This window comes from Oratosquilla oratoria, chromosome 2, assembly GCF_046742065.1.
Source record: "Oratosquilla oratoria isolate Oo_2021 chromosome 2, ASM4674206v1, whole genome shotgun sequence".
In the NCBI taxonomy this organism is placed as follows: Eukaryota; Metazoa; Arthropoda; class Malacostraca; order Stomatopoda; family Squillidae; genus Oratosquilla; species Oratosquilla oratoria.
Genome location: NC_134778.1, coordinates 82,777,570 through 82,798,263, shown reverse-complemented (window position 1 = coordinate 82,798,263; position 20,694 = coordinate 82,777,570). Strand labels below are relative to the sequence as shown.

The window sequence follows — 20,694 nt, the reverse complement described above, 5'->3', positions numbered from 1 at the left end:
GAATGAGAATCTTTTGTAAGGGTGTTACTTTTATCCAAGTCTGTTTTATTTGAAACAAGAGACCCATCATTGTTCTCTTTCACTGATAACGGCTGCTCTTCCACTCCTTGGTGCAACTTTGTTAAAGTATTTTCATGAGTATTAGTATTTGGCTCTGTGCTCATGCTTTTATTACAAAATTCAACCTGGCTTGTATTCAAAATTTCATTATTTGAAACCTTATCATCTTGAGCAGAGATTGTAAGCTGATTTTTACTATGAATTTCTTTATTCAAATCTGCTTCACCAATCTGACTGACCATGAAACTTGTGGTACACGAAATGTTACAGCTTTCCACAGTTCCTGGGGACATATCAGTTAAATTGAGTCCTCGTTCAGGAGGAAGAGAATGGGTTTTGTCACTTTCCAAGGCACTGGTCTCTGTATTTTGTTTGTGGCAAATGGCAAGTCGAAGAGAATGAGGGCGAGGTCCTCTTTTGTTTGAATTTTTTTCTTCTTTTTGTTTTCCTAGTAAGGATACCATTGGCCCATTTGAGCTCTGGTCTCCCAGTGATACTACACTACTGTACATCCCACCACAGGACATCTTTACCTCAGTGTCATGCTGACTACAACTAACAGCCTGAATGCCCCCAGCAACATTGCACTCAATGAAAGGAACTGTGGAAACATCAGGATACACATTTGGACTATACATAATGGGCAGCACAGAACAGCAACTATCAAGGTCATTATATATAACTAAAGAGTCCTTTGTACAAGAGGAGTCTTCCTGTATATTCTTTACACATCTGCCATCATAAGATACACCTTCTTCATGAGGATCTACTTCTGAACTAGTGGAAACTAAGGGCACACTGTACAAACTGTTATCAAAATTACAATCCATTAGATCTTTGTGGATCAACCCAAGTTTTAATTCAGGATGGGCCCCGCTTGGGTATTTCAAATACATACTGGCTTTGAGATAAGGTTCCTTGATTTTCTCTATGCAATGATTTTTGTTGTACAAGATTTCTTGTGGTCCACACTCACTTTTTTGGTAACTTTGATTTACCCCCACATTCTTGCCCTCTTCTCCAAGAATGCACTGTATTTTTTCATCATTCTTTCTTATATCTTTCACATGTCTTTGATTTTCAGAACAATTACTAGAATTTCCACTTCCATCTATTTTCAATAAATTGTATCCTTGATTTTCATCCCTCTTTATGGCCCTAATTACATTAGAATGTTCAAAATTTAGGCAGTCTTGAATAGCTCCATAAGTGGCTCCCGTATGATGAATAATATGTTCCTCACTGTCCTGCCATGGCAGAACACATGAAAATGCACTTAAGTAATTTGAACCACACGACCTTCTTAAACTATCCTCTCCCTTTGTCTTTCTGAAAGTTTCATTGGTAATATGACTGTCACACTGCTGTGAAAAACTTATTAAATGTCCGTGGCTTTCAGTAGGCAAACAGCTGTCATCCAAATAGTCATCTTTCAACTGTACATGTATTCCAGTAATGTCAAGTGGGGATGGTGAAGAAGAAGAAGAAGCAGTAGAGTGAGGACAGCCTGAGAGAAGACGGTCTGTCCGGGGCACACTTTCTCAGGTGACATATGACTGTGCTGACAAGATTGCTTGAACGTCTTCAGTCAAGTCGCTGTCAACTATACCATACTGAGAAGGACTGAGTGTTTCTGCAGATACATAAACCTGCAAAAAAATAATATTTAGCAAGAGACACATCAAAACTATTCAGAGTTTTTCATATGGGAAAAAATTCAGTATAATATTGATGTTATGGTCTATCTATATAAGAGCTTTTTCCTCCTTACAAGGGAAGTACATACATATACATATACCAAGGCTTTTTCCCCCTTACAAGGGAGGTAGCCAAAAAGGAAAAGGCATAAAATCATTCCCACCCATTCCATCCCTGAATACACTCCACACCCCTCCACCCTCCCTCTCATCTTAGCACCTCCTGGATGACGGGTCATCTCTGCACCTTGTCCACTGCCCTGGGTCAGAGGCAGTGTCGCAAGACACAGCACATCCACAGCAAGGACGCTTCATTAAATTGGTGACCCCCCCTCTCCATCCCCCCACGCACAAAAGGAGAAGACGGGGAGAAATCTCTTCAGGCTGCGTCAAATTTTGCTCACACATACTACCTCACCCCCCATCCCCCCATTCATTCCACCTCATGCATCACAACATCATCCATATACAACCATTCTCCATTCACCCCTGTCTTCTGTCCTCTCCCGTCCTTCCTCAACAGACATTCCCCTCTTCCCCAAAGCCCCCTTCACCCCATCCATCCACCTCATCCTAGGACGTCTCTTCATGTTCACTCCCTCCACATCTGCCTTCCATACCTCTTTTACTAGTCTTTCTTCACTCATTCTTTTCATGTGTCCAAACCATCCTAATACTCTTTCATCAGCCCTATCTCCCAACTTCCTTTCTAGCCCTGTTCTCCTCCTCACCTCCTCATTTCTCACTCTATCCAGCCTAGTAACCCCCATCATACTTCTCAGACATCTCATCTCAAACACATTCAAACTCCTTCTCTCTTATGTTCCATGTTTCTGCCCCATACAGCGCTGTTGGCACAATCACTCCTTCATAGTCTCCTCTTAGCATCCATTCCCAAATGTCTATTCCTCATTACACTTTTTAATCCACCAAGGCATTTACTTGCTTCTCTCAATCTACATTCTACCTCCACCTTCACTCCACCTTTTCCTGCCACATTTGCACCCAAGTATCTAAAACTATCCACTTCTTCCAGTCACTCTCCCTTACTGCTCACTTCCAGTCTACCCCTTGTACATCTCATCACCTTACTTTTACCTACATTTATCTTTAGCTTTCTTCTATCACACACTCTCCCAAACTCTGTCACCAACTTCCTCAATCCCTCCTCCGATCCTGCCACAAGCGCAGTGTCGTCCGCAAACAACAGCTGGCTCACCTCCCACTTTTCTCCATTTTCTTTAACCATCTCCAATCCCTGACCCACTACCCTTGCATTTACCTCTCGCACTAGCTCATCCATGTATAAGTTGAACAGTCAAAGGCACATACATACTCCTTTTCATTCCACTCCCCTCCACCACCTATTCCTCCCTCTTATCTTAGGTCCTCATGGATGACAGGTCATCTTTGCATCACCCCCACTGCCCTGGGTCAGAAGCAATGTAGCAAGACACAGAACTATGTCTTGGATGTTATGGTAGTAATAATAATAATATCAATAATAATAATAATACATACACATACCAAGGGCTTTTTGCCTTTACAAGGGAGGTAGTCAAAGTCAAAGAGATAAACCCTACTCCCATTCACCATCTCTCCCTCTTTCCTTTCTTGGCTCCTTCTGGATGATGGGTTATCCCTGCATCTCACCCACTGCCCTGGGTCAGAAGCAATGTAGCAAGACACAGCACATCCACAGCAAGGCCACTTCATTTAATCAGTGACCCCCCCCTCTCCATCCCCTCATGCAGAAAAAGAGAATATGAGAAATCCCTTCATGATGCGTTAAAATATCATTCACACATATTCCCCCACCCACACCATTCTGTGCATCACAGCATCATCCATACACAACCATTCTCCATTCACCCCATCTTCTGTTTTCTCCCTTCCTTCCTTAACAGACATTTCCCTTTCCCAATGCCCCTTTCTCCATCCATCCATCTCATCCTTGGTTGCCTCCTCCTGTTCACCTCTTTTACTAATCTTTCTTTACTCATTATTTCCATGCGTCCAAACCATCCCAATACTCTTTCATCAACCCTATCTCCCTTTCCACCCCCGCTCTCCTCCTCACCTCCTTGTTCCTCATATTATCCAGCCTAGCAACTCCTACCATACTTCTCGAGCATTTCATCTCAAACACATTTAAACTCTTCCTCTCCTCCCCTCTCATGCTCCATGCCCCTGACTCAGTGCTGATGGCACAATCACTCCTTTACAAAAAGGAGTTATAGAAGAGATCTGGAGAGAGAGAGAGAGAGAAAAGTTTTCCACACAGACTGGTGGATATCTGGAACAAACTGGACAAAACAATAGTGTGTGCAAACACCATACATAAATTTAAGGACAAACTAGATATTGCGAGATACAAAGACGTGTCACCACTAGCATAACTCCCCTTCCTGTACAATACAACTAGGTAAATACATAATCTCCTCTTAGCATTCATTCCTAAATATCTATTTTTCATTACACTTTTTAATCCCCAAAAGCATTTCCTTGCTTCTCTCAACCTGCATTCTACCTCCACCTCCACTACTCCCCTTCCTGCCACATTTGCACCCAAATATCTAAAGCTATCCAATTCCTCCATGCATGCTACCGAGCAGCTTTCAAGCCCACAATAACATGCAGTCAGTACCCCTGATGGGGTATAATAGTAACATTAATAACAATAAATATAATAATAATAATAATAATACATACATATACAAGGGAGGTAGCCAAAGTCAAAAGGCATAATTCCACTCCCACCCATTCCACTCCCATTCACTACCCATCCCTCACTCCTGTCTTGGCCCCTCCTGGATGACAGGTCATCCCTGCATCTCACCCATTGCCCTGGGTCATGAGTAATGCAGCAAGACACAGCACATCCAGAGCAAGGCTGCTTCATTTAATTGGTGACACCCCCCTTATGCAGAAAAGGTGAAAACATGGAGAAAACCCTTTGGGCTGCATCAAAATATTTGAACATAACCTCTCTCTAACCCTCCATCTCCCACCCACCCCCTTCCATGCATCACAGCATCATCCATACACAACCATTCTCCACTCACCCCTATCTTCTGTCTTCTCCCTTCCTTCCTCAACAGACACCCTCCCCCCCTTTCTCAATGCCTCCTTTACCCCATCCATCCATCTCATCCTTGGTTGCCCACACCTGTTCACTCCATCCACCTCTGCCTTCCATGCTTCTTTTACTTATCTTCTTCACTCATTCTTTCCATGTGCCCAAACCATTCCAATATTCCTTCATCAACCCTACCTCCCAACTCCTTTTCCATTCCTGCTCTCCTCCTTGTTTCTCACTCTATCCAATCTAGTAACCCCTACCATACTTCTCAGACATTTCATCTCAAACACATTTAAATTCTTCCTCTCTTATGTTCCATGTTTCTGTCCCATACAGTGCTGTCGGCACAATCACTCCTTCATGCAATCTCCTCTTAGCATCCAACAACAACAACAACAATAATAATAATAAAAATAATGATAATAGATATTGTGCAGTATTAATTGAATAGCAGCATGCAACTAATGCTTTAGGGACTGTTTTGGGGTGCCCCTATGGACTAGAGCCACACATAATTTTGTCTATGTTAGAGTAAAACCTCTTCTCCTAAAGGAATGATGCTACTTTTATACTACAACTATTCCTCCATTATGCTGTTCCCTTAAAACTGTCTTGTACCACTTCTTTGAGTGTAATTTTTTTTTCCGTGTCCCTGCGGTATGGGGAGGAAAGAATTCTACAACCTTCATTCCTATGTGAACTGTAAAGGGTGATAAAGTGGGATGGAGTAATGGGACTAGGTATCCTGCTCTCTGTATAATTATCCTAAGAGAAGTCAAGGCATGAGAGGGTCTGGGATGAAATTTTCCAACCAGAATCCTAAAATTTGGGTCATTAAATGTGCATAGAATATGGGCTCTGCTTTCCTTTAAAAGTAGAGATTTATCTCTAAACATAGAAGACTGGTGTCTGATAAGTCCATAGTGGTGTCATCAAATTTCCTGAAGTATCAATAGCATTTTTTTTTTCAGCACTGCTTCTGACACAGGGCCAGGGGCGTGATGCAGGGATGACCCATCATCCAGGAGGCACAAGATAAGAGGGAGGGAAGGGGTGGATGGGAATGGAGTATGTGGGGATGGAATGGGTGGGAGTGGTTTTTATACCTTTTTTTTTTTTTGGCTACCTCCCTTGTAAGGGGGAAAAAGCCTTTGGTATATGTATGTATCAACAGCATATAATTATGCATACAATACCCCAGTACAAGTAACAAGAGTGATAAAGGGGAGATTTAAGGAAGGAAGTAGAAAGGAGGGATAAATAAACCACTTGTTCATGACAAGTACAAAAATGCTATGTCTATATAATGGTATGTAGTTACCTGCAACCCATCTACAACAAACCTGTGGGGGATCCATAGATATTCCTTTGAATTCATCTACCAGAGTGAGCATAAACAGATCAAAGGCTGCAGCACAAACCCACTCTGATGCCGTGCTAGCAACATGGAAGCCCCATCCTTTGTCTTCCGGCTTCCACTTGGTTGGGTTATCCCCTATTAAAATAAAGGGGAAAATATTCAAATAGTAACTTTACAAGCATGGCAAACAACATTCTAAGATTTCTTGTATTACCATGTACAAATAGTCATACCTTTAGTTGTAAAACATGAAGTGGCTAATAGTCTTCACCCATGTAGTCACCATTCCTATTACAACCTCTCCAAAAGTCATTATCACCATCTTTAACATTTCACATAAGACAAATGATGGGTACCTGCCAATGGTGGTCCTGTGAGATGGGTGTTGGAAGGAATCATCTCCCACATCTCATTTTTAATACCTATTGACACCACCTCTTCATGAGGGCTGGCACTTAGTCTCCAGGGCAAACCCTAAGACCCAAGTTAGTTATGTCTATTTATTTTGAAAAAGTAAAGGACAGATAGTCATGAAATATCTTGGATCCAGTCAATGATGAAATGCCAGTCCCTTGGAGGTGAGGATAATGATATCTGAAGATATGTGGTAGGGAAATGATTCTCTACTACATCAATACAGCCAAAAGCAGGTGCCCATCATTGGTTCTTCAACATGTGGAACACTCTTAATCAAGTAAAGGAGCAGTCCAGATACAGGATTTAAGTTATAAATCTAAAGATTTTCTTATGCTAAATCTATTTAGATATCAAAAGGCTTCCCATTTATAAGGAAAATTGTCAGCCAAGGCTGACAATTTTCCTTATAAATCCTTATAAAATCCATCCTCCATCCATCCATTTCCTTTTTAAAAATCTCTTCACCCCTTGTGGATGAGGGGCCAACCCTGGCTCCGGCCCACTGCCCAGGTCAGAAGCAATGCAGCAAGACAGCACCTCCACAGTAGGGCTAGAGCTGAAGCTTGTTTACTCCCCATCATTTCATTTATATGGACACCCTCCCCCTTGATCCCATCATGAGTAAATACAGAAGACAAGGACAAATCCCTTCAGGCCACACCAGTTTATTATCCATTCACAAACCTCCTTTATTCACACTTATATCTTACCCTCTTCTTTCCCTGCTCACCAGGCATTCCCCTTTTCCCCAAGGCCCCTTTCACCACATCTTTCCATCCCATTCTCAGTCTTCACCTCAAGTTCATCCCATCCCCATCTGCCTTCCACACTCCTTTTGCCAATCTTTCTTCACTCATTCTTTGAATATGCCCAAACCATCCCAGTATTTTTTATCAACCCTATCTGCCACCTCTTGAAATGATAATGAAGAAAATAACTGAGACATTTCTCAAATGGGTCAGGATATCAAATGAAGTAACTCAATAACAATAACTGCACTTACCTTCAAAGAGTGAATGTGCAATGACAGCACATATGCAACCCACTACAAAGAAGATGGCAGCAACAATAGCTAAACCAAGGCGAATATGAGCCATTGCCAAACTATTCACCATTGGATGTGTTTGATAAGAACACAAGGCCTACAAATAATGAAACCATCAATTTATCAAATCTTTGTGTGTAATTATTTCATAATACATGAATGCAAAACCTAAGAACCTAAAAAAATTGGGTTTAAGTGCTTCTTAAACAACATATATCAAAAGACACTTAAACAAGAAAGTTAAAATCCAAGGTGTTTGTCAATTCAATTCAATATCAATTTACCACTAATGTATATAAACAAAGCATTTATTGAGATTTCACTTTTTTCTTTAGAGGTCAATCCTGCAAGAGCTGTCACTAGATGGTTTCATTCAACTATTGATTTACCTATTAAGTACTTGTTAAAGTATTAAACCCAATTTTTATTTGTTTTTTATTCACCAATACATCTTTGCAGATTATACTTTTTAGTTGTCTATTATGAGATTACGATTTAGAAGACAAGTGGCAGGGCCATGCTTCTCTCTGATATCCATTTTACAGGACCACCACTTGCTGGAATCTACCATTGGTCCTTGTCCATCTTCTCAATGTATTTAAGGGCCCTTCACAATCCTCTCATACAATTTGATTATCGAATTTGTCGGATGCACAAGTCTATATTTTAGGTGTTTTCTATCTACTTCCTCTTTTATGAACTGGTACCACTTTAGCCCTTTTACAATCCCAGGCCTTAACTCTTTTTCTAATGTATATACAATAGGACAAAAGAATCATACGAGAGGTACAAAGAAAAGAGAAGTAAAGCAGATAAAGGAGACAAAAAGGAGAGCAGATATGAAATGGGGGAAGAGTATGACAGAAAATTCTAAAAGTAATAAAAAGATGATTACGAGAGAAAGTAAGAGAGGAAGGGGAGGCAAATCTAGTAGAGAAGAAATGGTAAATGGTGCAGATGGAGAGATAATAATGGAAGAGACATTGGTAAGAGGAAGATGGGCAAAATATTTTAGGGAGTTGCTAAGTGTGAAGAAGGATAGGGAGGGAAATGTTGTTACAGTGGGAAGTGCTAAGAAAATGAAAGTGATGAATGAGGAAAATGGAGGAGAAATAAGAAAAGATGAAGTGAAAGTGGTTACTGAAATGATGAGAGCAGGTAAGGCACCTGGGTTAGATGGCTGTCATGTGGAGTGTCTAAAAAAGGGAGGTAAAGTGATGGTAGAGTGGCTGGTGAAGTTGTTTAATGTTTGTCTAAAAGAGGGTAGAGTGCCAGAGGACTGGTGAAATGCCTGTACAGTTTTACTTTACAAGGCAAAAGGGGACAAGTGTGAGTGTAGTAATTTCAGAGGGATCAGTTTGTTGAGTGTAGTTAGAAAGGCTTATGGGAAGGTTTTGATTGAGAGGATTAGGAGAGGAACAGTGTGGGTTTAGGACAGGTAGGGGTTGTATGAATCAGATTTTTGTGGCAAGGCATATATGAGAAAGCTTTAGGAAAAGGTAAGGATGTTTTTGGGCCTTTATGGATCAAACCAGTTTACAGAATTTGGGGGTAACTCAGCTACAACTACAAAATAAATATAATCAATACGCCAACGCCTGCATCATCACATTGAAGAGGTTAAGGAAGGGAGGTTGGAGGAAGTGGATAGCTTTAGATACTTGGGGGCAAATAAGGTGGGAAAGGGAAGAGTGGAGGTGGAATGTAAATTGAGAGAAGCAAGTAAATGCCTTAGGGGATTAAAGTGTAATGAGAAATAGACATTTGGGAATGGATGCCAAGAGGATATGGTATGAAGGGATGATTGTGTTGACAGCAGTGTATGGGGCTGAAAAATGAACATAAGAGAGGAAGAGAGAAAGAGTTTAAATGTGCTCGAGATGAAACGTCTGAAGTATGGAAGGGGTTACTAAATTAGATAGAGTGAGAAACAAGGAGGTGAGGAGGAGAGTTGGGTTGGAAAAAGAGTTGGGCGATAGGGTTGGTGAAAGAGTATTGTGATGGTCTGGACACATGGAAAAAATTAGTGAAGAAAGATTACTAAAAGAAGTGTGGAAGGCAGAAGTGGATGGAGTGAACATCAGGGGCAACCAAGGATGAGATGGATGGATAGGATAAAAGGGGTGCTGAGAAAGAGGGGATGTCTGTTGAGAAAGGAAGGGAGAAGACAGAAGATAGGGGTGAATGGAGGATGGTTGTGTATGGATGATGCTGTGATGCATGAAAGGGAATGGGGGGTTAGGAAATGGTTATGTGTGAATGCTATTTTGATGCAGCACGAAGGGATTTCTCCCTGGCTTCTCTTTTTCCCCAGGACGGGACAGACGGAGGGGGCTCACTGATTAAATGAAGCGGCCTTGCTGTGGATGCATTGTGTCTTCCTGCATTGCTTCTGACACAGGACAGTGGGTAAGATGCAGGGATGACCCATCATCCATGAGCCAAGAAAAGAAGGATAGAGGGATGGTGAATAGGAGTGGAGTATGTGGGGATGAAATGGGTATGAGTGGATTTATGCCTTTGACTACCTCCCTTGTAAGGGGGAAAAAGGCCCTTGGTATATGTATATATGTGTATATATTTATATATATGTGTATATATGTATATATATGTGTATATATATATATATATATATATATATATATATATATATACATATATATATATATACATATATGTATATGTATATATATGATATATATATATATACATATATATATATATATTAGTAGAAAGTAAACACTGGGCTCGTCATAGAAATGAGTTTATTCCGATGTTTCAAACACTGTCCAGGGTTTGTCTTCAGGGATATTCCTGAAGACAAACTCTAGACGGGGTACGAAACATTGGAATACACTCTTTTCTACGACGAGTCCAGCATTTACTTTCTACTAAAATATGGCTCCTGGACTCCATCTATTTTTGAACACACACACACACACACACACATATATATATATATATATATATATATATATATATATATACATATATATATATATATAATTATATATATATATATATATATATATATTCATATATACACACACACAATTATTAGGCTGTGAATCTTGTCCACCAGTTGTTCTCAGCATCCCTTAAGCATTTAGTTTCAGACCTTATCAGGCACTGGAACTTTCCTCATATCTATTGTCTCTAGCTGTTTATATATGTCTTTTCCTTCCATATTTATATCTTTTAACCCAGCATATTCATACTGTTATCTTACACAAATTAATTGCTAATTGATTAAGTTTCAGGTGACGCATCTCCATTGACCTCTCCTAATTTCACTTGGTGATCCCTTCCCTGTATCTCAATTTATTTGGTTTATCATGTGTTAACTGTATTAATGTCAATTTTAACTCACCTGTACCCATAAGTACGCAGTACCTAGCCCAAAGGCTATGATTGCTCCAGTGAGGTGAACAAAGAAAACATTTGTTTCCTGGAAGTTGGCAACGACTGATATTCCAAGAGCAGATATGGAACCTAACCATAACCCAGCACGGTTCAGCCGGACAATGGTTGAGGATGCTGAATGATTGCGATAAAACTCAGCAATCTGTCGATACCTCACATAGATTGTGATGAAGACTGCAAATCAATTGTGTCCCTCTTCAGTACAATTACAATAAAAACATGGGAACTAAGTTTATTATTTTTATCTTCAATATGACAAAGTACTTAAAACAAAACAGTATCTTCAATATGTGAATATAACAAAACAGTATCTTCAATATGTGAATATATAACACCCAAAACAAAAACAAATACAGCCATACCTCTAAAAAGAACTGCTTAACTATTGTACACACACAGACACACAAATGTAAAGATCAACCTAAATTATTCTATAGATATGTAAATGGTAAACTAAAAAAAAATAAACAGGAAATAGTAAAACTACATCAAGGGAACATAGAGGATATAGAAATAGCTGAAATTATGAACAAACATTTCAAATCTGTATTCACAAAAGAAAACATACACAACTGGAATGAATGAAGGAAAGATCCCTCCCAATGAGATATAATTGTGACACAGAAAGAATAATGAACCAAATAATGAACATTGATGTCAGAAAATCACACAGCCCAGACAGAATTTCAAACTGGATACTAAAAGAATGTACAGATGAACTAACGGACAAAATATATAAGACAATAGATTACTCACTCAAAGAAGGAAAGGTACCGGAAGACTGGAAAAATGCCAATATTGTGCCAATATATACAGGGGGAAACAAGGAAGATCCAACAAATTATTGACTGAACTCCCTTACAAGTACAATAACTAAAATTTATGAGAAAGTCATCAAAAGTAGATGGACTAAACATCTGGAGAAAATATACTAAATTTGAGACAGTTTGGTTTTATACAGGGAAGGTCGTGTGCCACAAATTTGATGTGTTTCTATTCAAGGTTAATAGTTATAATGCAAGAAAGGGACGGATGAGCAGACTGTGCTTTCCTGGACATTTGATAAAGTACCACACAAAACACTATCAAGAAAACTCAAAACAACAGGAGGTATACACAGAAAACTATTGAAATGGATGGAAGATTTCTTGCATGGGAGAAAAATGAAAGTGGTGCTCAGAGATAAAAACACTAATTGGGAAGAAATGACATGTGGAGTCCCACAGGGTTCAGTACGGGCTCTGATAATGTTTGCTATATGTGTAAATGACATGGATGAAGGTGTAGAATATTACATGAACTTCTTTGCAGACAATGCAAAACTACTAAAGAGAGTATGGAAAAGGATTGTGAATCGCTACAGAGAGACCTGGACAAGGTCTGGGAATGGAGTCAGAAGTGGGAAGTGAACTTAAACATGAAGAAATGTAGTATAATGGAATTTGGAAAAAGTAAAAAAAGAATATCAGGACAATATAAAATTGGTGCAAAGGAAGTAAAGAAAGTTGGTTCCGAAAATGATCTAGGAGTAATCATCACCAAAGACAGGTCCCCAGACAAGCAGATAAACAAAATGGTTGGAGAAACCTACAACTTACTAAGATCAATAAAGGTGGCTTTTAATTACTTGGATGAGGTAATGGTAAAGAAAATTCTAGTCACACTGATAAGCCCAAGATTGGAGTACACTGTGACACTATGGACACCCAGTACAAAAAGAAAATAAGGAAAATAGAAAGAATCCAAAGAGCAATGACAAAGATGGCACCAACACTTTCAAAAGTGACATAAGAGCAAAGATTGTCTAAACTGGAACTACCAACCCTGGAACAAAGAAGAGAAAAAGGTGATATACTGGCCATTTACAGAATCATGAAAGGCATGGAAGTCCTGACAGAGAAGACTTATCAAGGTGGGATGGAAGAAAAACAAAGGGACATGAATAAAAACTCAAAAAGGATAGTTATAGAAGAGATTTGGAGAGAGAGAGGAGAAAAAAAAAAAAAAAAAAAAAAAAAAAAAAATTTTTCCACACAGAATGGTGGATATCTGGAACAAATTGGATGAAACAATAGTGTGTGCAAATACCATACAGGAATTTAAGAACAAACTAGATATTGCGAGATACAAAGACGGATCACCATGAGCATAGCTCCCCTTCCTATATACTGTAATATAACTAGGTAAAATAAAATACACACACATGTGAATGGATGTGAAGAAATAAAATTTTCCATATAGATGTATAAATATGTGGAATAGCTCAGGTGATATAGCCCAAGCTAAAGCAATACACGAGTTCAAATCTAAATATGATAACTGGAAATCAAAGATTTAGATTAAGTTAGAACTGTACATGAATTTGAGTTTGGGTATGTTAGAAAATTAGAGAATAGGAGATAGGACCCAATGAGCATTGCTCCTTTCCTGTATGCTACAATTAGGTAAATGCACACATACACATACAATTTTGAGGCTAGGTATGATAAATTAGAAAATAGAGGACGGAACTCGATGAGCACTGCTCTTTTCTTGTATACTACAATAAGGTAAATACACGTACACACAAGATCGAGAGAATACAAAGGGCAGCAACCAAACTGGTCCCCAGCCTGGCAGCCATGTGAAGAAAGACTAAAAACATTAGGTTTGCTAACTTTGAAAGATTGAAGAGAAAGAGGTGATATGATTACAATATTCAGGTCACTAAAGGGGATAGATTGCACTGACACAAGAGATCTCTTGATTTAGGATGGGAACTCTTTAAGAGGTCATGGGAAGAAATAAACACCACATCTAAAGGACTGAAGAAATACAGTTTTCCATATGGAATGTGATATGGCCCAAGCTAGAACAATACATGAGTTCAAATCTAAATATGAGTGGAAATTAAGGATACAGTATAAGTTGGAACTGTACATGAACTTGAGGCTGGGTATGATAAATGGGAGATTAGGAGATAAGACCCAATGAATGTTGCTCCTTTCCTGTATACGCACTACAATTAGGAAAACACACACACACTAGGTATGATAATTGGAGAGCAGGGGACTGGACCCAACAATTACTACTTTCCTGTATACTACAATTAGGTAAATAAAGAAATTTGTAAATGACAAGCTGAAACATACTGAAGGATTCAAGTTGGAAGTTTAAGTCACTGTATTTGAAGATATAAGAATGCAAGCCAAAATAATGAATGTGAGCTTCCTATCAGTATTCAATATGATTGACAAGTATGAGGGAGAAAATGGTGAAGAAATGGAAGATACTATAAACATCATAACAATGGAAGTAAGTGAAATGTTTGAAATTAATCAAGGATTTGGAAGCAAGTGATGCTGTAGGGCCTGGCAGGATCTCAAATTGGATTTTGAAGGAACATAGATAGCAATTATTGGATAAAGAAATGGACATAGAACTACCTAGTGTAGGCCCTGTGGTCTCTTGCAGTCTCCTTCATTCTTATGTTCATAATTGAAAGCATGTTCACTGGAAGAAGGGAAGGTGTCATTGGATTGGAAATCTATGAATGTGGTACCAATATTCATGGAAGAAAACAAGGAGATACCACTAAATTTTAGACCAGTGTCCTTGACCAAAACAATAGCCAAAATGTGTGTGAAAAAAAAAAAGGACAAAGGAAAGGAATACTGACTGCCAAACAAACTGAATATAGAAGGTAAATTTTGCATGATTGACAAGCTAAGTTTCTACTTGAGAGTGGTTATGTTGCATAAGGCAGGATGGGCAGACATTGTATACCTAGATTTGAAAAGGGCATTTGACAAAGTGCCACACAAAAGACTAATATGGAAGCTGGAAAATGTAGGAAGCAACAAAGGGAAAACTTTGAAATGGTGTAAAAGACTTTTTAACTGACAGATATATGAGAATAGTGGTGAGAGATAAAAATTCAGACTGGAGAGGAATGAGTATTGGGGCACCATATATATACCCACATGCATAAGCACACATACATAACAAAATCCACAATGGTGTGGAAAAGCAAAAGTTACATACTGACAAAGGCGCCAAAATTGAGGGCCTGTCCAAAAATACAGCTTTCAGGAGAGTAGGTGCCCGTATCACTTATATATGGAAACTCAGGCTCTGTGTGATGCAGCAACACTGATATGGTGTACCTGGAATTCAGATAATATACATATAAAACACTGATTCATGCCTATATGTATCAAAGACCCTTGTTATAATATCTACAACAGGAATTAGTTACAACTATACACAAATAAATCTAGGTAGCTCACGATACAATTTGCCAACCACAAAACTCATAATAGGAATTGTGCATGCAGTTTTAGAAAGAAAAGAAGAAGAAAAAAAAAATGTGAAAAGAAAATGAGAAAAGGTTGAAAAAATAATAAATAAATAAATAAAAAGTGGCATATGCTAACACAATTAGTAGCTAGGTTAGAAATAAATATTTGAAAGTGAATAAGACATTGAGGAGGAATTATTTTACTAAAAGTATGAGAGGTCTATAATGACAAAATCACAAACTCAAATAATTAACAGAAGTTTCCAATCAGTATTGACTAAGGCAAAACTTTATAGAGAAGGGAGATACTAAGACTGCTGTGTTAAGAGATATCAAAGTGGAAAAGAAGGAAAGGAAGTATACAGCATTTGTTTTGTGATCTGAGTATCAATGTGTTTTTGTGTGGATGTATAGTGTGGTGCAGGTGGTAGGTATAGATGTTTAACCAATAAGCTTCTGGTGAATTTTTTAGTTGATTGTGCTTGTATGATTTAATGAAATGGGCAAGTAGGGTTGAACTCTTGCACAGAACAGTGTACCTATTATTTTCATGTAACGTTTTATGAGTAGGATTTTGATTTCTGTGTTTGTGTTCTATTGGGGTGGTTTTGGTGTATCCCATAATTATTCTCAATGCTTTATTTTGTAAAATTATAAGGAATCTATGTTTTCTAGAATACCAGGAGTCACATTATGGAAGAGTACCTGAGTGTGGTTCTCAAGAATCGTTTATAAGACTGTGATTACAGTTCCTCTTTGCAGTCCTAAGCCCAGGTTTGTGACTGATCTTAGTGTTTATTTTCTTGTTGATTTTCAATGTAAGGTCTTTAAAGTGTAGGTGAAGGTCATTTTGCTATTAGATGTTTCTTTGATAATGAAAGAATAACTGAAAACCTATTCCAACCAAGATTGGAAAATGAGGCAGTTGTATCGTCACGACATAATGAAAAAAAAAAAAAAAAAAAAAAATGAAAAAAAAAAGGAAGAAAAAAAAAAAAAAAAAAAAAAAAAAAAAAAAAAAAAAGGTAAGGAAAAAAAAATATATATATATATATATATACATATATACATAGACATACATATATATATATATATAATACAACAGGCAGCAACCACAATGATCCCCAGCCTGGCAAGAGGACTGAGATGCAAACTACCTGAATAGATGAAAGATTTTTTGAAGGAAAGATACATAAGGACAAGTAAAGGACAAAATGTCAAGATGAAGAACAGTAATGAGCAGAGTTCCACAAGGTTCAGAGCTTGCACCAACAATGTTTCTTGTCTATGTCTATGTTAATGATATGAACAACAAGCTATGCCAACATGCAAAAATCATAAGAGTGAAAAACAGAGAACAGTAGACTATTGCAGAAAGATCTAGACATTATTTTTGCATGGAGCCAAGAATGGGAAATGAAATTCAATACCAAAAACCTGTCACCTGACAGACATATCAACAGAGGTGTATGAACTACTGCAGAAGATCAAAGTAGCGTTTCATTATATGGATGACGAGATGATGAAAAAACTCATCAAAACCCTGATATGTCCAAGACTGAAATATGCATCAGTAGTTTGGTCCCTACATAAAGTGAAGGGCATAAACAAGAGCAAGAGAATGCAAAGGGCAGCAATCAAACTGGTCCCAATCCTGGCAGATACACCATACAAGGAAAGACTAAAAGCACAAGGCTTGCCAACTCTGAAAGATAAAAAGAAAAGAGGTGATATGATTACAGTATTCCACTAAAGGGGATAGTTGGGATGGTTTGGACACATGGAAAGAACGAATAAAGAGAGATTAGTAAAAGAGGTGTGGGAGGCAGAGGTAGAGTGAACTTGTGGGGATGACTGAGGATGAGATGGATGGATGGGATGAAAGGGGCACTGAGTAAGAGGGGAATGAATCACAATGGCAAAAGCCGACAAGACTGTGAGAATAAACACCTTGTGAGATCGAAACCTTTCTTGGTACTACGTTTCGCTTGTTACAGCTTTTTCAAGTACAGACATGACACACACTCTGAGCACATATAAGCCAACAGGGAAGGAACTGGGAGAGGTTATCAGGGAGGGGTGGGTGGTAGGTGGAGGGGGAGGAGGGGGACGGGTGGGACTTGGTGGAGACAAAGGAGGACATTTCGGACAGTTTGTTGGAGTGGACTAAGGGGGACATTTCATACATTTATTTAATGCGGGTAACAGATGGATGATAGGAGGGGCGATGTTAAACATGCCTCTGTTCTGCTCAATGGTTTTGAAGCTTTGAATGGCGGCCGCTTCGAGGCATTTTCTCCTCATCCTGTCTGGTTCACTAAACAGAAGTTCTGTGTTATCCCAATGCATCAGGCGGTCGTTGGTGTTCCGGTGGATAACACAGGCGTTGGTGGTGATGTTGTTCCGGGAATCGTAGCGATGCTCCCGGATCCGGGTCTTCAGGTCACGGGAGGTCTCGCCGATGTATACTTTATCACATCCAGCACAGGGTATGCGGTAGACACCAGCGTTTTTTCCCCACATCTCGTCCAGGCTGTCACTCCTTCTTGAGAGCTCTTTGATAGTTCTGCTGGACTGGCCCACTACCTGAATGTTGCAACGCCCAAGTGTCTGGGTGAGGGTGGCGGTGACGCTGCTTCCATTATTTTGAGTGCCTTTTTCTTACACTGGTGGATGATGCACTCTAGATATTTTAATTTATGAAAAACCTCCTTTATGTGCCTAAACTTGTCCTCTAAGAATTCAGGGCTACATATTCTGAGAGCTCTGAGGTAGAACCCTATGACTACACCTTTTTTAATACTGAGGTCATGGTGGGATAGGAAGTGAGTCAAATCGTCCTTATTGGTTGGTTTCCTGTAGACTGTAAATTTAAAAAAATTATCATTTTTGGATACCCTTATTATCAAACATGATAATTTTTTAAAATTTACAGTCTACAGGAAACCAACCAATAAGGACGATTTGACTCACTTCCTATCCCACCATGACCTCAGTATTAAAAAAGGTGTAGTCATAGGGTTCTACCTCAGAGCTCTCAGAATATGTAGCCCTGAATTCTTAGAGGACGAGTTTAGGCACATAAAGGAGGTTTTTCATAAATTAAAATATCTAGAGTGCATCATCCACCAGTGTAAGAAAAAGGCACTCAAAATAATGGAAGGGCGGGAACCAACAAAAGATCCAGCTAGGAGGCTTATCCTTCCAGCCAGCAGCGTCACCGCCACCCTCACCCGGACACTTGGGCGTTGCAACATTCAGGTAGTGGGCCAGTCCAGCAGAACTATCAAAGAGCTCTCAAGAAGGAGTGACAGCCAGGACGAGATGTGGGGAAAAAATGCTGGTGTCTACCGCATACCCTGTGCTGGATGTGATAAAGTATACATCGGCGAGACCTCCCGTGACCTGAAGACCCGGATCCGGGAGCATCGCTACGATTCCCGGAACAACATCACCACCAACGCCTGTGTTATCCACCGGAACACCAACGACCACCTGATGGATTGGGATAACACAGAACTTCTGTTTAGTGAACCAGACAGGATGAGGAGAAAATGCCTCGAAGCGGCCGCCATTCAAAGCTTCAAAACCATTGAGCAGAACAGAGGCATGTTTAACATCGCCCCTCCTATCATCCATCTGTTACCCGCATTAAATAAATGTATGAAATGTCCCCCTTAGTCCACTCCAACAAACTGTCCGAAATGTCCTCCTTTGTCTCCACCAAGTCCCACCCGTCCCCCTCCTCCCCCTCCACCTACCACCCACCCCTCCCCGATAACCTCTCCCAGTTCCTTCCCTGTTGGCTTATATGTGCTCAGAGTGTGTGTCATGTCTGTAATTGAAAAAGCTGTAACAAGAGGGGAATGTCTGTTGAGCAAGGAAGAAGGCAGGAAACAGGATTGACTGGAGACTGGCTGTGTATAGATGATACTATGATTACAAAGGATTACAAAGGTGGAGCATGCCGACAGGAGACCTTTTGGTCCATATCTAGGTCGGATGCGAAAAAAAATCATAATAAATAAAAACTATAATAATGTAAATAACAAATAAAATACATAAATAAATGCATAGGTATAGTTAGATAATAAACAAACAGGTAAATAGTAAATAATAATGAATTGACATATAACTAATAATAAATTAAAATCAAAACAGACAAACGATAAAACAAAAAGAAATCATATGAAATAAATTATAATCATTACAGCATCTTGCTTAGGTGTTTATCTTAATGATTCTTAAAGCTTCGAACTGAACTACATTGCACTACCTGTGCAGGAAGTTTATTCCATTCATTAACTACACGGTTGGCGAAGTTGTTTCTACCTACTTCCAAATTTAATCTATTTCCGGACAGTTTGAGACCATTGTTTCTTGTCTGATTCTCATTCAATGTGAAAATTTTGTCACTATTGATGTTGTCAATTCCCTTTAGAATTTTAAAGACCTGTATCAAGTCACCTCTGAGTCTACGCTTTTTTAGGGAAAACAGATTCATATGTTTTAGTCGATTTTCGTATGATTTATTTTTGATATTTGGAATCAGTTTTGTGGTTCGCCGTTGTACTTTTTCCAGTCTGTCAATGTTTTTAATGAGATTTGGTGACCATTCAGAAACAGCATATTCTAAATGTGGACGAACTAATGATTTATATAGCTTGTTAATGAGTGATGGACTTTTGAAATCAAAAGATCGCGCAATCAATCCTAGAATCTTATTTGCTTTCTCAGAGGCTGAAATACACTGCTTGGATGATTTGAGATCGTTACTGATAATTACGCCAAGATCTTTTTCACTATCCACTTTTGTTAACGAATTTTCAAATAACTTGTAATCGTACTTACTGTTATTTTTACCTATGTGCATTACCTTGCATTTACTTGTGTTAAATTTCATTTGCCACTTTTCAGACCATTGCTGTAATTTATCTAAATCTTCTTGAATATCTAATTGATCAAAGTGATCATTTGCCATTCCGCACAGTTTTGTATCATCAGCAAATTTGGAAACAGTACATTTTAGTCCATGGTCTATATCATTTATACATACTATGAATAGAAGTGGCCCAAGAATGGAACCCTGAGGAACTCCACTTGTAACATTTTTCCATCTAGAAGTTTTTCCATTTAAAACTCTGTTTTCGATCATTCAACCAATTACTAGTCCAACTTAATAGGCTACCACTTATTCCATGTGGAGCTAATATAGTAATTAGTCTTTCGTGTGGGACGGTATCAAAAGCTTTTGCAAAGTCTAGATATATATAAATAAATACATGTACATATATATGTATACATATATATATATGTATATATATATGATGC

The 20,694-nt window shown here is 38.8% G+C and overlaps 1 protein-coding gene across 5 annotated transcripts in view; it reads right to left on the bottom strand.

Moving 5' to 3' along the window:
* Window positions 1-968: 968 nt before the first annotated feature.
* Window positions 969-20,694, bottom strand: part of LOC143040743 (DNA damage-regulated autophagy modulator protein 2) — a 33,321-nt gene continuing 13,595 nt past the window's right edge. For 4 of the 5 annotated variants that reach the window (XM_076212166.1, XM_076212140.1, XM_076212149.1 and 1 more), the window contains exons 3-7: window positions 15,108-15,229; window positions 11,032-11,258; window positions 7,620-7,758; window positions 6,183-6,334; window positions 969-1,709 (exon numbers count right to left, since the gene is read on the bottom strand). In XM_076212166.1, the coding sequence (XP_076068281.1) occupies window positions 1,602-1,709; window positions 6,183-6,334; window positions 7,620-7,758; window positions 11,032-11,258; window positions 15,108-15,229 (748 nt within the window). In that variant the 3' untranslated portion in view covers window positions 969-1,601. The remainder of the gene's footprint in view (window positions 1,710-6,182; window positions 6,335-7,619; window positions 7,759-11,031; window positions 11,259-15,107; window positions 15,230-20,694) is intronic. The other variant, XM_076212175.1, reaches the window with a different exon arrangement.